At 40.3% G+C, this 17,998-nt stretch overlaps 1 protein-coding gene across 5 annotated transcripts in view; it reads left to right on the top strand.

The window, feature by feature from the left end:
• Positions 1–17,979, top strand: part of rab3gap2 (RAB3 GTPase activating protein subunit 2 (non-catalytic)) — a 48,262-nt gene extending 30,283 nt beyond the window's left edge. For all 5 annotated transcript variants that reach the window (XM_080414481.1, XM_080414479.1, XM_080414478.1 and 2 more), the window contains exon 35: positions 16,907–17,979. In XM_080414481.1, the coding sequence (XP_080270607.1) occupies positions 16,907–17,059 (153 nt within the window). In that variant the 3' untranslated portion in view covers positions 17,060–17,979. The remainder of the gene's footprint in view (positions 1–16,906) is intronic.
• Positions 17,980–17,998: the final 19 nt, after the last annotated feature.

The following is a 17,998-nucleotide window of genomic DNA, read 5'->3' as shown; positions in this document are numbered from 1 at the left end:
TTTTTAATACAAAACTTTTTGTTTTAACCCAAAAATATCACTTACCCTACCTTTAATAATTTTATACTTTCAAAACACCTAAAGATGAAAATCAGAAACGATTATGTGCATCTCCCTAGCCCTAATATTGAGAGAGACATAATGTGCATTTACACACATTGGCAAAGCAGTGCACAATGACATTAGGCTACTGTCCGCATGGAAACATTTACATTTACTAAAGAAGCCTCTCTAATCTTCAAAGAACTTCATTAATTAAAAGACCCATTAATCACAAAGCTTGCATGATGTATGTATACATCATTTAAAAAGCATTTATAGCCTAGGGACCAGTAGAGGCCACAAGGATGTCAATTGGCAAGGTATGGCAGCTGCCATACCTTGGCTCCCTGGTCAAAATTAAAGGATATATTCCACCTGTTTGGGTCAGTAGTCTCTCATAGGGTTAAAGATTTAAAGATGAAACATTTAAAGGAAGCAGAGTAGGCCAACTGAAACAAAAAGACAGGGTAGTAAAACAACAATAAACAGAAAAAAATAGGACACAGTATAGTTATTGCCTTGATTACGGTAATGCACATGGCTGCTCTCAGTGGAAACGTTTATTGCATAATATTTTGGGGTGAGATGAGACTGAGAACATTAATATGACATCATTAGGTTAATTAACCATTTAGTAAGGCTGACATATTTGATCGGAATGTTATGTTTAGGGTCATTTCAAAATGCAACATTCAACATCACAAATTGTCAAGCAAGGTTAAGCATGGGAAAACAATTGTGTGTGGGAGGGGGGGATAATTCCCCAAAAGGCTGTATGTAGCCTGTCAGGTCCTTGCAATGCTCCTTAGCCTTTGTCCTGACAATTGGCACGATTCTTCAGAATACCTAGAGAGCGAGAGAGTGAACATAAGACGGGTGAAGCAACCATAGGTAGTAAAGCAATTATAAAGATGGGTGGACAAAAAATATCTATGTCATACCACAAGAGCTTTTGTATAAACGCGGTTATCATAACGACACATAAAAAGTATTTTTTCATTGATATTGTTTTTGGAGAATAAGTATTGTGACATTCAGACATTAAACATTGACATAAAACACCATAAAACAAAATAAAATGACATTAAACAATGACACACACACACTTGTTGCTTGGGTTCTTGTTGCTATGTACAGTATATAGCAACATACATTTTTTGTAATTTAAAAAAAAAAAATCAGAAAACTTCAGGTCAGGATTTAGAAGGCGTTTTTAGAATCGGCCTCAGGTCTAAATGGGTTAAACAGCCGGCCAGGACGTCAGGTCCAAATAAAACAATTAAAACCAAAATAGACAAAATAAATAACAAAAGCTCAACTCAAACCTCACCCATCAGGCAATACCCCACATTTTCAAGATGTGTCACAAAAGGGGGGTAGGATTAGCGCAATACTAGTTAGTTCAATACTTGAGTTGCATCCACATCATAGAAATATCTTTCTATTGTAACAGTGTACACCACCGTCCAATTAAAGTTGAAACATGCAAATTACAATAAAGTATTCTCCATACACCCCACTAACCTCAATCATGGGCATCATCATTTCAGGTCTATGTAGTCAGGGTTGAGGCACCGTTGAAGATATTCTTTGTCATATTTCTCAGGCAAGATCGGAGTTTCTCGTTGTCAGATTGGAGTTGGGTGTTCTTCTCTTGACAGGCGCTGATTTCCTTTTCCATCATTCTCTTCCACATATAGATTGCTGAGGCTATCCTTGCACCAACAATAACGTATAACATTATAAGGAAAATCATTGTCATGGTTTTGTCTGTTGTAGTCATGCGTGTTGGTAGCCACCAGTCCTTCTCCACCAGTAATCACCAGTCCTCTCTCTCTCTCTCTCTCTCTCTCTCTCTCTCTCTCCCTCCCTCCCTCCCTCTCCCTCTCTCTCTGTGTGAGAAAGAGAACCAGAGTTTGTCAGAATAGGAGAACACCAGAGTTTGATTGATTGATGTACTTTATTTAGTAAGACATGAGAACATCAGTACATGGAAGTACAAATTCACAATACAAGGTCTACTAAACTGGGAGTCTCATTAAGCACTAAGCTTGTTTAAGATGAGATCCCCATGCACACAAATCATGATGACATATAAGAGACAGACAGATATACACACTACTATACAGAAAGTCATACAATCAGCTTACAGGTTACTGGTATGAAGAGTGAAAAAAATGTACAAAAGAAGAAAAAGAAAGGGGGGGGTAGGTTAGGTTAAGACTGGTAGGTTAAGACTTAGACAGGGGCCATTTTCGAATTGCAGCCTCCTGAAGGTGTATCTTTAGGGCAGTTTTGAAGGTGAGTAGGGTTTTACACTCCTTTACTCCTTTCGGTAGGGCATTCCACATTGTTGATGAATAGCATGAGAAAGAGTTCATTCCCTTTGTTGAGCCAAATCTGGGTTGCACATGATTTGTGGAGCTGCCTCTGGTGTTATGATCGTGGACTTCATTAACATTTAGGAAGTATTTAGACAAATACAGGGGGATCCCAATGTTGTGGTGTATCTTGAAGACCAGGCCCATAGCAAGTTGCTGTACTCTGTCCTCAACCCTAAGCCATCCAATCCTAGCAAAATGAGCAGGGGTTAGATGGGTTTTGTAGTTGAGGCCAAGAAGTAGAGTTTGTCAGAATGGGAGAACACCAATAATGATAATAATAATAATGAATTGCATTTTTATAGCGCTTTTCCAAGTGCTCAAAGCGCTTTACAATGGTTCATTCATTCATACAGGTGCAACACCAGAGTTTGTCAGAATGGGAGAACACCAGAGTTTGTCAGAATGGGAGAACACCAGAGTTTGATTGATTGATGTACTTTATTTAGTAAGACATGAGAACATCAGTACATGGAAGTACAAATTCACAATACAAGGTCTACTAAACTGGGAGTCTCATTAAGCACTAAGCTTGTTTAAGATGAGATCCCCATGCACACAAATCATGATGACATAGAGACAGACAGATATACACACTACTATACAGAAAGTCATACAATCAGCTTACAGGTTACTGGTATGAAGAGTGAAAAAAATGTACAAAAGAAGAAAAAGAAAGGGGGGGGAGGTAGGGGGGGTAGGTTAAGACTTAGACAGGGGCCATTTTCGAATTGCAGCCTCCTGAAGGTGTATCTTTAGGGCAGTTTTGAAGGTGAGTAGGGTTTTACACTCCTTTACTCCTTTCGGTAGGGCATTCCACATTGTTGATGAATAGCATGAGAAAGAGTTCATTCCCTTTGTTGAGCCAAATCTGGGTTGCACATGATTTGTGGAGCTGCCTCTAGTGTTATGATCGTGGACTTCATTAACATTTAGGAAGTATTTAGACAAATACAGGGGGATCCCAATGTTGTGGTGTATCTTGAAGACCAGGCCCATAGCAAGTTGCTGTACTCTGTCCTCAACCCTAAGCCATCCAATCCTAGCAAAATGAGCAGGGGTTAGATGGGTTTTGTAGTTGAGGCCAAGAAGTAGAGTTTGTCAGAATGGGAGAACACCAATAATGATAATAATAATAATGAATTGCATTTTTATAGCGCTTTTCCAAGTGCTCAAAGCGCTTTACAATGGTTCATTCATTCATACAGGTGCAGCACCAGAGTTTGTCAGAATGGGAGAACACCAGAGTTTGTCAGAATGGGAGAACACCAGAGTTTGATTGATTGATGTACTTTATTTAGTAAGACATGAGAACATCAGTACATGGAAGTACAAATTCACAATACAAGGTCTACTAAACTGGGAGTCTCATTAAGCACTAAGCTTGTTTAAGATGAGATCCCCATGCACACAAATCATGATGACACATAAGAGACAGACAGATATACACACTACTATACAGAAAGTCATACAATCAGCTTACAGGTTACTGGTATGAATGCAAAAAAACAGCAACTGAGTTAGAGGTGTTTTTCTGAAAATCCCATAGTCAGGGCGGATGGATGTGACGTTTTTTGGAATGACGTCACATCCATATACTTCTTCTCTGAGTGACGATGGATCATCCCAAAGCTGTGTTAATAGAACGACTTTATGCGTCCATGGTATTGTGTTTAACAGAAAATGAATTTTCAAGCCGGGATTCTAATTTTATCCAATCAGGATGGAGAACTCAGTCAGGATACAGTTTAAACAAGTGAAATTGGAAGTGATGACACAAATAAATGAGCAGACAAAATTGTCACTGGAACACTAGCTGATAAATGGGTACTCTTTCCTGATTGGCTGACATTTTGCCACCTACCTGAAAATGTGTTTTCTGTTTATTAAAGAGCTGGAGAGACAGGGAGACCCCTGTGACTGAATAAACACTCTATAGCAATGATTACTATCTGAATATAGAGCTTTAACTTTTTAATACAAAACTTTTTGTTTTAACCCAAAAATATCACTTACCCTACCTTTAATAATTTTATACTTTCAAAACACCTAAAGATGAAAATCAGAAACGATTATGTGCATCTCCCTAGCCCTAATATTGAGAGAGACATAATGTGCATTTACACACATTGGCAAAGCAGTGCACAATGACATTAGGCTACTGTCCGCATGGAAACATTTACATTTACTAAAGAAGCCTCTCTAATCTTCAAAGAACTTCATTAATTAAAAGACCCATTAATCACAAAGCTTGCATGATGTATGTATACATCATTTAAAAAGCATTTATAGCCTAGGGACCAGTAGAGGCCACAAGGATGTCAATTGGCAAGGTATGGCAGCTGCCATACCTTGGCTCCCTGGTCAAAATTAAAGGATATATTCCACCTGTTTGGGTCAGTAGTCTCTCATAGGGTTAAAGATTTAAAGATGAAACATTTAAAGGAAGCAGAGTAGGCCAACTGAAACAAAAAGACAGGGTAGTAAAACAACAATAAACAGAAAAAAATAGGACACAGTATAGTTATTGCCTTGATTACGGTAATGCACATGGCTGCTCTCAGTGGAAACGTTTATTGCATAATATTTTGGGGTGAGATGAGACTGAGAACATTAATATGACATCATTAGGTTAATTAACCATTTAGTAAGGCTGACATATTTGATCGGAATGTTATGTTTAGGGTCATTTCAAAATGCAACATTCAACATCACAAATTGTCAAGCAAGGTTAAGCATGGGAAAACAATTGTGTGTGGGAGGGGGGGATAATTCCCCAAAAGGCTGTATGTAGCCTGTCAGGTCCTTGCAATGCTCCTTAGCCTTTGTCCTGACAATTGGCACGATTCTTCAGAATACCTAGAGAGCGAGAGAGTGAACATAAGACGGGTGAAGCAACCATAGGTAGTAAAGCAATTATAAAGATGGGTGGACAAAAAATATCTATGTCATACCACAAGAGCTTTTGTATAAACGCGGTTATCATAACGACACATAAAAAGTATTTTTTCATTGATATTGTTTTTGGAGAATAAGTATTGTGACATTCAGACATTAAACATTGACATAAAACACCATAAAACAAAATAAAATGACATTAAACAATGACACACACACACTTGTTGCTTGGGTTCTTGTTGCTATGTACAGTATATAGCAACATACATTTTTTGTAATTTAAAAAAAAAAAATCAGAAAACTTCAGGTCAGGATTTAGAAGGCGTTTTTAGAATCGGCCTCAGGTCTAAATGGGTTAAACAGCCGGCCAGGACGTCAGGTCCAAATAAAACAATTAAAACCAAAATAGACAAAATAAATAACAAAAGCTCAACTCAAACCTCACCCATCAGGCAATACCCCACATTTTCAAGATGTGTCACAAAAGGGGGGTAGGATTAGCGCAATACTAGTTAGTTCAATACTTGAGTTGCAGCCACATCATAGAAATATCTTTCTATTGTAACAGTGTACACCACCGTCCAATTAAAGTTGAAACATGCAAATTACAATAAAGTATTCTCCATACACCCCACTAACCTCAATCATGGGCATCATCATTTCAGGTCTATGTAGTCAGGGTTGAGGCACCGTTGAAGATATTCTTTGTCATATTTCTCAGGCAAGATCGGAGTTTCTCGTTGTCAGATTGGAGTTGGGTGTTCTTCTCTTGACAGGCGCTGATTTCCTTTTCCATCATTCTCTTCCACATATAGATTGCTGAGGCTATCCTTGCACCAACAATAACGTATAACATTATAAGGAAAATCATTGTCATGGTTTTGTCTGTTGTAGTCATGCGTGTTGGTAGCCACCAGTCCTTCTCCACCAGTAATCACCAGTCCTCTCTCTCTCTCTCTCTCTCTCTCTCTCTCTCTCTCCCTCCCTCCCTCCCTCTCCCTCTCTCTCTGTGTGAGAAAGAGAACCAGAGTTTGTCAGAATAGGAGAACACCAGAGTTTGATTGATTGATGTACTTTATTTAGTAAGACATGAGAACATCAGTACATGGAAGTACAAATTCACAATACAAGGTCTACTAAACTGGGAGTCTCATTAAGCACTAAGCTTGTTTAAGATGAGATCCCCATGCACACAAATCATGATGACATATAAGAGACAGACAGATATACACACTACTATACAGAAAGTCATACAATCAGCTTACAGGTTACTGGTATGAAGAGTGAAAAAAATGTACAAAAGAAGAAAAAGAAAGGGGGGGGTAGGTTAGGTTAAGACTGGTAGGTTAAGACTTAGACAGGGGCCATTTTCGAATTGCAGCCTCCTGAAGGTGTATCTTTAGGGCAGTTTTGAAGGTGAGTAGGGTTTTACACTCCTTTACTCCTTTCGGTAGGGCATTCCACATTGTTGATGAATAGCATGAGAAAGAGTTCATTCCCTTTGTTGAGCCAAATCTGGGTTGCACATGATTTGTGGAGCTGCCTCTGGTGTTATGATCGTGGACTTCATTAACATTTAGGAAGTATTTAGACAAATACAGGGGGATCCCAATGTTGTGGTGTATCTTGAAGACCAGGCCCATAGCAAGTTGCTGTACTCTGTCCTCAACCCTAAGCCATCCAATCCTAGCAAAATGAGCAGGGGTTAGATGGGTTTTGTAGTTGAGGCCAAGAAGTAGAGTTTGTCAGAATGGGAGAACACCAATAATGATAATAATAATAATGAATTGCATTTTTATAGCGCTTTTCCAAGTGCTCAAAGCGCTTTACAATGGTTCATTCATTCATACAGGTGCAACACCAGAGTTTGTCAGAATGGGAGAACACCAGAGTTTGTCAGAATGGGAGAACACCAGAGTTTGATTGATTGATGTACTTTATTTAGTAAGACATGAGAACATCAGTACATGGAAGTACAAATTCACAATACAAGGTCTACTAAACTGGGAGTCTCATTAAGCACTAAGCTTGTTTAAGATGAGATCCCCATGCACACAAATCATGATGACATAGAGACAGACAGATATACACACTACTATACAGAAAGTCATACAATCAGCTTACAGGTTACTGGTATGAAGAGTGAAAAAAATGTACAAAAGAAGAAAAAGAAAGGGGGGGGAGGTAGGGGGGGTAGGTTAAGACTTAGACAGGGGCCATTTTCGAATTGCAGCCTCCTGAAGGTGTATCTTTAGGGCAGTTTTGAAGGTGAGTAGGGTTTTACACTCCTTTACTCCTTTCGGTAGGGCATTCCACATTGTTGATGAATAGCATGAGAAAGAGTTCATTCCCTTTGTTGAGCCAAATCTGGGTTGCACATGATTTGTGGAGCTGCCTCTAGTGTTATGATCGTGGACTTCATTAACATTTAGGAAGTATTTAGACAAATACAGGGGGATCCCAATGTTGTGGTGTATCTTGAAGACCAGGCCCATAGCAAGTTGCTGTACTCTGTCCTCAACCCTAAGCCATCCAATCCTAGCAAAATGAGCAGGGGTTAGATGGGTTTTGTAGTTGAGGCCAAGAAGTAGAGTTTGTCAGAATGGGAGAACACCAATAATGATAATAATAATAATGAATTGCATTTTTATAGCGCTTTTCCAAGTGCTCAAAGCGCTTTACAATGGTTCATTCATTCATACAGGTGCAGCACCAGAGTTTGTCAGAATGGGAGAACACCAGAGTTTGTCAGAATGGGAGAACACCAGAGTTTGATTGATTGATGTACTTTATTTAGTAAGACATGAGAACATCAGTACATGGAAGTACAAATTCACAATACAAGGTCTACTAAACTGGGAGTCTCATTAAGCACTAAGCTTGTTTAAGATGAGATCCCCATGCACACAAATCATGATGACACATAAGAGACAGACAGATATACACACTACTATACAGAAAGTCATACAATCAGCTTACAGGTTACTGGTATGAATGCAAAAAAACAGCAACTGAGTTAGAGGTGTTTTTCTGAAAATCCCATAGTCAGGGCGGATGGATGTGACGTTTTTTGGAATGACGTCACATCCATATACTTCTTCTCTGAGTGACGATGGATCATCCCAAAGCTGTGTTAATAGAACGACTTTATGCGTCCATGGTATTGTGTTTAACAGAAAATGAATTTTCAAGCCGGGATTCTAATTTTATCCAATCAGGATGGAGAACTCAGTCAGGATACAGTTTAAACAAGTGAAATTGGAAGTGATGACACAAATAAATGAGCAGACAAAATTGTCACTGGAACACTAGCTGATAAATGGGTACTCTTTCCTGATTGGCTGACATTTTGCCACCTACCTGAAAATGTGTTTTCTGTTTATTAAAGAGCTGGAGAGACAGGGAGACCCCTGTGACTGAATAAACACTCTATAGCAATGATTACTATCTGAATATAGAGCTTTAACTTTTTAATACAAAACTTTTTGTTTTAACCCAAAAATATCACTTACCCTACCTTTAATAATTTTATACTTTCAAAACACCTAAAGATGAAAATCAGAAACGATTATGTGCATCTCCCTAGCCCTAATATTGAGAGAGACATAATGTGCATTTACACACATTGGCAAAGCAGTGCACAATGACATTAGGCTACTGTCCGCATGGAAACATTTACATTTACTAAAGAAGCCTCTCTAATCTTCAAAGAACTTCATTAATTAAAAGACCCATTAATCACAAAGCTTGCATGATGTATGTATACATCATTTAAAAAGCATTTATAGCCTAGGGACCAGTAGAGGCCACAAGGATGTCAATTGGCAAGGTATGGCAGCTGCCATACCTTGGCTCCCTGGTCAAAATTAAAGGATATATTCCACCTGTTTGGGTCAGTAGTCTCTCATAGGGTTAAAGATTTAAAGATGAAACATTTAAAGGAAGCAGAGTAGGCCAACTGAAACAAAAAGACAGGGTAGTAAAACAACAATAAACAGAAAAAAATAGGACACAGTATAGTTATTGCCTTGATTACGGTAATGCACATGGCTGCTCTCAGTGGAAACGTTTATTGCATAATATTTTGGGGTGAGATGAGACTGAGAACATTAATATGACATCATTAGGTTAATTAACCATTTAGTAAGGCTGACATATTTGATCGGAATGTTATGTTTAGGGTCATTTCAAAATGCAACATTCAACATCACAAATTGTCAAGCAAGGTTAAGCATGGGAAAACAATTGTGTGTGGGAGGGGGGGATAATTCCCCAAAAGGCTGTATGTAGCCTGTCAGGTCCTTGCAATGCTCCTTAGCCTTTGTCCTGACAATTGGCACGATTCTTCAGAATACCTAGAGAGCGAGAGAGTGAACATAAGACGGGTGAAGCAACCATAGGTAGTAAAGCAATTATAAAGATGGGTGGACAAAAAATATCTATGTCATACCACAAGAGCTTTTGTATAAACGCGGTTATCATAACGACACATAAAAAGTATTTTTTCATTGATATTGTTTTTGGAGAATAAGTATTGTGACATTCAGACATTAAACATTGACATAAAACACCATAAAACAAAATAAAATGACATTAAACAATGACACACACACACTTGTTGCTTGGGTTCTTGTTGCTATGTACAGTATATAGCAACATACATTTTTTGTAATTTAAAAAAAAAAAATCAGAAAACTTCAGGTCAGGATTTAGAAGGCGTTTTTAGAATCGGCCTCAGGTCTAAATGGGTTAAACAGCCGGCCAGGACGTCAGGTCCAAATAAAACAATTAAAACCAAAATAGACAAAATAAATAACAAAAGCTCAACTCAAACCTCACCCATCAGGCAATACCCCACATTTTCAAGATGTGTCACAAAAGGGGGGTAGGATTAGCGCAATACTAGTTAGTTCAATACTTGAGTTGCAGCCACATCATAGAAATATCTTTCTATTGTAACAGTGTACACCACCGTCCAATTAAAGTTGAAACATGCAAATTACAATAAAGTATTCTCCATACACCCCACTAACCTCAATCATGGGCATCATCATTTCAGGTCTATGTAGTCAGGGTTGAGGCACCGTTGAAGATATTCTTTGTCATATTTCTCAAGGCAAGATCGGAGTTTCTCGTTGTCAGATTGGAGTTGGGTGTTCTTCTCTTGACAGGCGCTGATTTCCTTTTCCATCATTCTCTTCCACATATAGATTGCTGAGGCTATCCTTGCACCAACAATAACGTATAACATTATAAGGAAAATCATTGTCATGGTTTTGTCTGTTGTAGTCATGCGTGTTGGTAGCCACCAGTCCTTCTCCACCAGTAATCACCAGTCCTCTCTCTCTCTCTCTCTCTCTCTCCCTCCCTCCCTCCCTCCCTCCCTCCCTCCCTCTCCCTCTCTCTCTGTGTGAGAAAGAGAACCAGAGTTTGTCAGAATAGGAGAACACCAGAGTTTGATTGATTGATGTACTTTATTTAGTAAGACATGAGAACATCAGTACATGGAAGTACAAATTCACAATACAAGGTCTACTAAACTGGGAGTCTCATTAAGCACTAAGCTTGTTTAAGATGAGATCCCCATGCACACAAATCATGATGACATATAAGAGACAGACAGATATACACACTACTATACAGAAAGTCATACAATCAGCTTACAGGTTACTGGTATGAAGAGTGAAAAAAATGTACAAAAGAAGAAAAAGAAAGGGGGGGGTAGGTTAGGTTAAGACTGGTAGGTTAAGACTTAGACAGGGGCCATTTTCGAATTGCAGCCTCCTGAAGGTGTATCTTTAGGGCAGTTTTGAAGGTGAGTAGGGTTTTACACTCCTTTACTCCTTTCGGTAGGGCATTCCACATTGTTGATGAATAGCATGTGAAAGAGTTCATTCCCTTTGTTGAGCCAAATCTGGGTTGCACATGATTTGTGGAGCTGCCTCTGGTGTTATGATCGTGGACTTCATTAACATTTAGGAAGTATTTAGACAAATACAGGGGGATCCCAATGTTGTGGTGTATCTTGAAGACCAGGCCCATAGCAAGTTGCTGTACTCTGTCCTCAACCCTAAGCCATCCAATCCTAGCAAAATGAACAGGGGTTAGATGGGTTTTGTAGTTGAGGCCAAGAAGTAGAGTTTGTCAGAATGGGAGAACACCAATAATGATAATAATAATAATGAATTGCATTTTTATAGCGCTTTTCCAAGTGCTCAAAGCGCTTTACAATGGTTCATTCATTCATACAGGTGCAACACCAGAGTTTGTCAGAATGGGAGAACACCAGAGTTTGTCAGAATGGGAGAACACCAGAGTTTGATTGATTGATGTACTTTATTTAGTAAGACATGAGAACATCAGTACATGGAAGTACAAATTCACAATACAAGGTCTACTAAACTGGGAGTCTCATTAAGCACTAAGCTTGTTTAAGATGAGATCCCCATGCACACAAATCATGATGACATAGAGACAGACAGATATACACACTACTATACAGAAAGTCATACAATCAGCTTACAGGTTACTGGTATGAAGAGTGAAAAAAATGTACAAAAGAAGAAAAAGAAAGGGGGGGGGGGTAGGGGGGGTAGGTTAAGACTTAGACAGGGGCCATTTTCGAATTGCAGCCTCCTGAAGGTGTATCTTTAGGGCAGTTTTGAAGGTGAGTAGGGTTTACACTCCTTTACTCCTTTCGGTAGGGCATTCCACATTGTTGATGAATAGCATGAGAAAGAGTTCATTCCCTTTGTTGAGCCAAATCTGGGTTGCACATGATTTGTGGAGCTGCCTCTGGTGTTATGATCGTGGACTTCATTAACATTTAGGAAGTATTTAGACAAATACAGGGGGATCCCAATGTTGTGGTGTATCTTGAAGACCAGGCCCATAGCAAGTTGCTGTACTCTGTCCTCAACCCTAAGCCATCCAATCCTAGCAAAATGAGCAGGGGTTAGATGGGTTTTGTAGTTGAGGCCAAGAAGTAGAGTTTGTCAGAATGGGAGAACACCAATAATGATAATAATAATAATGAATTGCATTTTTATAGCGCTTTTCCAAGTGCTCAAAGCGCTTTACAATGGTTCATTCATTCATACAGGTGCAGCACCAGAGTTTGTCAGAATGGGAGAACACCAGAGTTTGTCAGAGTGGGAGAACACCAGAGTTTGATTGATTGATGTACTTTATTTAGTAAGACATGAGAACATCAGTACATGGAAGTACAAATTCACAATACAAGGTCTACTAAACTGGGAGTCTCATTAAGCACTAAGCTTGTTTAAGATGAGATCCCCATGCACACAAATCATGATGACATATAAGAGACAGACAGATATACACACTACTATACAGAAAGTCATACAATCAGCTTACAGGTTACTGGTATGAAGAGTGAAAAAAATGTACAAAAGAAGAAAAAGAAAGGGGGGGGGGTAGGGGGGGGTAGGTTAAGGCTTAGACAGGGGCCATTTTCGAATTGCAGCCTCCTGAAGGTGTATCTAAGGGCAGTTTTGAAGGTGAGTAGGGTTTTACACTCCTTTACTCCTTTCGGTAGGGCATTCCACATTGTTGATGAATAGCATGAGAAAGAGTTCATTCCCTTTGTTGAGCCAAATCTGGGTTGCACATGATTTGTGGAGCTGCCTCTGGTGTTATGATCGTGGACTTCATTAACATTTAGGAAGTATTTAGACAAATACAGGGGGATCCCAATGTTGTGGTGTATCTTGAAGACCAGGCCCATAGCAAGTTGCTGTACTCTGTCCTCAACCCTAAGCCATCCAATCCTAGCAAAATGAGCAGGGGTTAGATGGGTTTTGTAGTTGAGGCCAAGAAGTAGAGTTTGTCAGAATGGGAGAACACCAATAATGATAATAATAATAATGAATTGCATTTTTATAGCGCTTTTCCAAGTGCTCAAAGCGCTTTACAATGGTTCATTCATTCATACAGGTGCAACACCAGAGTTTGTCAGAATGGGAGAACACCAGAGTTTGTCAGAGTGGGAGAACACCAGAGTTTGATTGATTGATGTACTTTATTTAGTAAGACATGAGAACATCAGTACATGGAAGTACAAATTCACAATACAAGGTCTACTAAACTGGGAGTCTCATTAAGCACTAAGCTTGTTTAAGATGAGATCCCCATGCACACAAATCATGATGACATATAAGAGACAGACAGATATACACACTACTATACAGAAAGTCATACAATCAGCTTACAGGTTACTGGTATGAAGAGTGAAAAAAAATTACAAAAGAAGAAAAATAAAGGGGGGGGGGTAGGTTAAGACTTAGACAGGGGCCATTTTCGAATTGCAGCCTCCTGAAGGTGTATTTTTTAGGGCAGTTTTGAAAGTGAGTAGGGTTTTACACTCTTTTACTCTGTTTGGTAGGGCATTCCACATTTTTGATGAATAGCATGAGAAAGAGTTCATTCCCTTTGTTGAGACAAATCTGGGTTGCACATGATTTGTGGAGCTGCCTCTGGTGTTATGATCGTGGACTTCATTAACATTTAGGAAGTATTTAGACAAATACAGGGGGATCCCAATGTTGTGGTGTATCTTGAAGACCAGGCCCATAGCAAGTTGATGTACTCTGTCCTCAACCCTAAGCCATCCAATCCTAGCAAAATGAGCAGGGGTTAGATGGGTTTTGTAGTTGAGGCCAAGAAGTAGAGTTTGTCAGAATGGGAGAACACCAGAGTTTGTCAGAATGGGAGAACACCAGAGTTTGTCAGAATGGGAGAACACCAGGGTTTTTCAGAATGGGAGAACACCAGAGTTTGTCAGAATGGGAGAACACCAGAGTTTTTCAGAATGGGAGAACACCAGAGTTTGTCAGAATGGGAGAACACCAGAGTTTGTCAGAATGGGAGAACACCAGAGTTTGTCAGAATGGGAGAACACCAGAGTTTGTCAGAGTGGGAGAACACCAGAGTTTGACAGAGTGGGAGAACACCAGAGTTTGACAGAGTGGGAGGACCAGAATTTGACAGTGAGAGACAGATATACACTACTATGCAGAACATCATACAATCAGCTTACAGGTTACTGGTATGAAAAACAAGAAATATGTACAATAGCAGTTCGAGGAGGGGGGGGGGTAGGTTTAGACTTTCCTGAAGGTATTTCTTAGGGCAGTTTTGAAAGTGAGTAGGGTTTTACACTCTTTTACTCCGTTTGGTAGGGCATTCCACATTTTTGTTGCATACTGTAGCATATCATTCCCTTGTTTGTGATGGAATCATACAAGGAAGTACAATGTATAATAAGCTAAAAAGGAAACACGGCCGCAATAAATATAGATCCAGTGAGAAAGCGTGGCAAAATTAAATGTGTCGTTCAAAAATATACAATTAATTTATATAATATTTAAATATTTAATTCAGTTAGGCTTAAACATGAGGAGTTTAAGTGAATATTGGAATTATAATTATAAACACTTAAAATCATTTTCTAATTTCTAATTTCTAAAATCGAAGATTAAGTGAAAAGCTTGCCTTTTGGCGGCCGGGGGTCCCCGGTCCACGGGGGTCAAAGGGGGTATGGGGGTACACGTGGGGGCCGGGGGTCAAAGGGGGTCCGGGGGTACCCCCGGTGGACCCCCGGCCGCCACGTGGACCCCCGTGGACCCCCGGCCGCCATAAGATTTTTTTTCGGGCTTGTAGATCTTCGATTTTCGCATAAGAATTGAATAATTGTGGAAAAACTCATTGGTTTGTGATCACATTGACTGCTTAATGAACAGTAAAGGCAATAGGATTAGTTAAACCTGGCAGTTAGCCTGGTCCAGACCAGGCTAACTTCACAGCTAAATTTCCATGGTAACTAAGGTAGGATTGCTTAAATTTTCTTTCGTGAAACCGAGTCATGGATAAACTTATCCAGGGTGAACTGGCTAAGCTAATCTGGCAAGATAATTCAGCTTTCATGAAACCAATTCATGGCTAATCCTGGATAAATTAAGCCAGGATAGCTGTTAAATCCAGGCTTAACCCCTAATTCTGCTTTCGTGAAATAGGCCCCTGGCGGAGACCTGTGCTCCGAGGAGCACTTTTTCTAGTTTCCATTGCGTTGAAAGAGAGAGAAGCAAGCACTCATCAGTGTAGTAGAGTAGTTCACAGTACGTGTGTATCGGGTGCACAGTTCATGCAGAAATAGTTTCTTAGAAAGGAATACCAGCCCTCACTTTAATCCATTTAGGATATCTTGTTTATTATAGTCTTTACCCCCAGCAGCAGCTCATATGACAGACGTTTCGGCCGACAGACATATTTTTATTTTCATTGTTTTGACCCCCTTGTGGAAAAAGTGTGTGCAATATGATGCAACGATCAGATATGGTTCTCACCCGGACCGCTTTGTGCGAGGCACCGAGGTCCCCTGTATAAGTGACGTCTGCCAGTTTCCATGTTATGATGCAGTTTGAGCTGAAAGCTAAGATAGAAATATGTTTTATTGATGTTTGTTGAGTCACAGCAGTCTGTGGTGTCCTACTGTAACTGGCCAGCAGAGGGCAGCGCAGCTCCATCTGTGTTCAGATTTTATGTCTGTATGTTTCATTCATGCTGAGGAAGGCCTGTGGGCTGAAACGTCCGTCATATGAGCTGCTGCGGGGGGGGTGAAAGACTATAATCTCAAATGTGTTTACCCTGTAGGTGCAGTATGCATACAACCCATTTCAAATAAAGTGCATATGTACCTCCACTGCATAATATACAACAAAGTCCACAGTTTATCATATAAAGTGCTATACGAAACAAAGTTAAAGTGCATAAAAGGCATTGCAGAATCTATCAATTTGTACAACGGAGTACCTTTCTCTGTGTGTGTGTGTGTGTGTGTGTGTGTGTGTCTCTGTGTGTGTGTGTGTGTGCGTGTCCTGGGCATGACGTTAAACTGCTCCTTTGTAACTACCACCGTTAATGTAGTAGGTGCACATTTAAGATGCATTCGCAACTTCTGGGGACTGTGTGCTTCATTACGATCGCAAGCTTGCGTACAAGAAGGTGCTGCTGACCGATAGAGTATACCGACAGCCAACGCTGCCTGGCGGCCCTTCCCTTGAGCAGCTATACCGGGAAGAGGCGGTGTAACTACCACCCGGTGGCCATCTAGCGGTGTGTGTCCACTAGCGGCAGAACAACAATGGGTGGACTTTCGGGCGCATGGGAGCAGCTACGGAGAGCACTTTGACACCGGGCGGCAGTGCGGGAGTGGACTGGGAACTTTGTTTCCTCTGGTGGTCCAGCCTGGGATATGCCCGCAGACTGGTTGTTAGAGCAGGTTTCGACAACTTGGGATGCCCAGAAACGAAGCAGGAGGGCTGGCAGAGTGTTGTGCTGTCTCTGCTATGATTGTCATGCAGCCGCCATACGGAGACACTGCTGCTGGTGCCCATGGAGGGCTGGGTCACATGACATGCTTGTTGTATCATGAGGACATTATGCCTTGACTTTGTGGATATAACCTTGCTGCACCGTAATATTTGTGTCCTTGTATACATTTCCTTTTGTGTGGACATAAATAAAGTGTGTGTGTGTGTGTGTGTGTGTGTGTGTGTGTCTTACAGGACCCCAGCGAGCTGCGGTGCCCTTCGGTACCGTTGGCTCAGAGCAGCAGGCTGGTCAGCCGACTGATCGAGATCCTGCCAGAGAACCACGCCCAGTACAGTCTGGCCTTGCATCTAATGGAGGCCGTGGATGCCCTCACTACCGAGGACTGACCTGGAGGTGGGCGGTATAGTGACAGAGGGACAGAGGAGGAGCAGAGAGGCCATCGAAGCCTTGGCTTTTAGTGGGTACATGGTAAAATCATCAGTGTTCATTTTAACTCTGAGAGGGTACAAATGTATTTGAACGTCGGAGCAAGGATATCGTGGAGCGTCTCTTCCTAACAAGATATTTCAGAAAACACGTTGAGACAGAGGAGAGACTGTGAGATTCCTGTCCAGTTGTGTCCTGATTGACGAGGAGTTTCTACCCTTCAGAGAAAACACATTTCTTTACATTTGTACACTCTCAGTTACAAATGGATAAAATAACCCTGACATTTTACTGAGTAGAGGGATGGATGGATGGATGGATGAGGAGGGATAGAGAAAGAGACACTGGTCCTCCCCACCACTATTTGGGTCCACTGATATTTGTCATGTCTTTTTTTTTTAAGGCCACCTTAAAAATGACGGAGACCAGAACCCCACTCATATCCTTCAACGGCTGAGCTTATAATGCGATAAATGTCTTAACATCGGATTGTCAATGAGGTATTATAGGAAGAATGGATATGATGGGCTTTTAAATGGGTTTTTATTCAATCACCTTATTTTTGCTGTAACATACATTGTCTAACACTAGTGTTTGTGTTATTGAAAAATATTGCAAAGAGTACAATGAGGGAAGCTACGTATTGAGATATGATTTATGAGTGATGGAACTGGGCATGTCTTTTCTTTATCAGCATGTAATTTAATTTCCAACACACCGGCTTGCCCATCTTATTCTGACTTAAAATGACTATATAATGATATTCTTTGTTTTGGGGGTGTCCTAACTGTTGTGTGCGTGCCATATCATAATTCTCTCACACTTAATTATATATCCTCTCCTCTTTCTAGAGCGATGTACCATAAAGAAATAGACCCTATTATTTTGTTATTTATATA

This window comes from Gymnoscopelus braueri (genome assembly GCF_963280865.1).
Source record: "Gymnoscopelus braueri genome assembly, chromosome: 19".
NCBI classification, from domain to species: Eukaryota; Metazoa; Chordata; class Actinopteri; order Myctophiformes; family Myctophidae; genus Gymnoscopelus; species Gymnoscopelus braueri.
The sequence above is the reverse complement of the archived record's forward strand: the minus strand, read 5'-3'. Positions and strand labels throughout refer to the sequence as shown.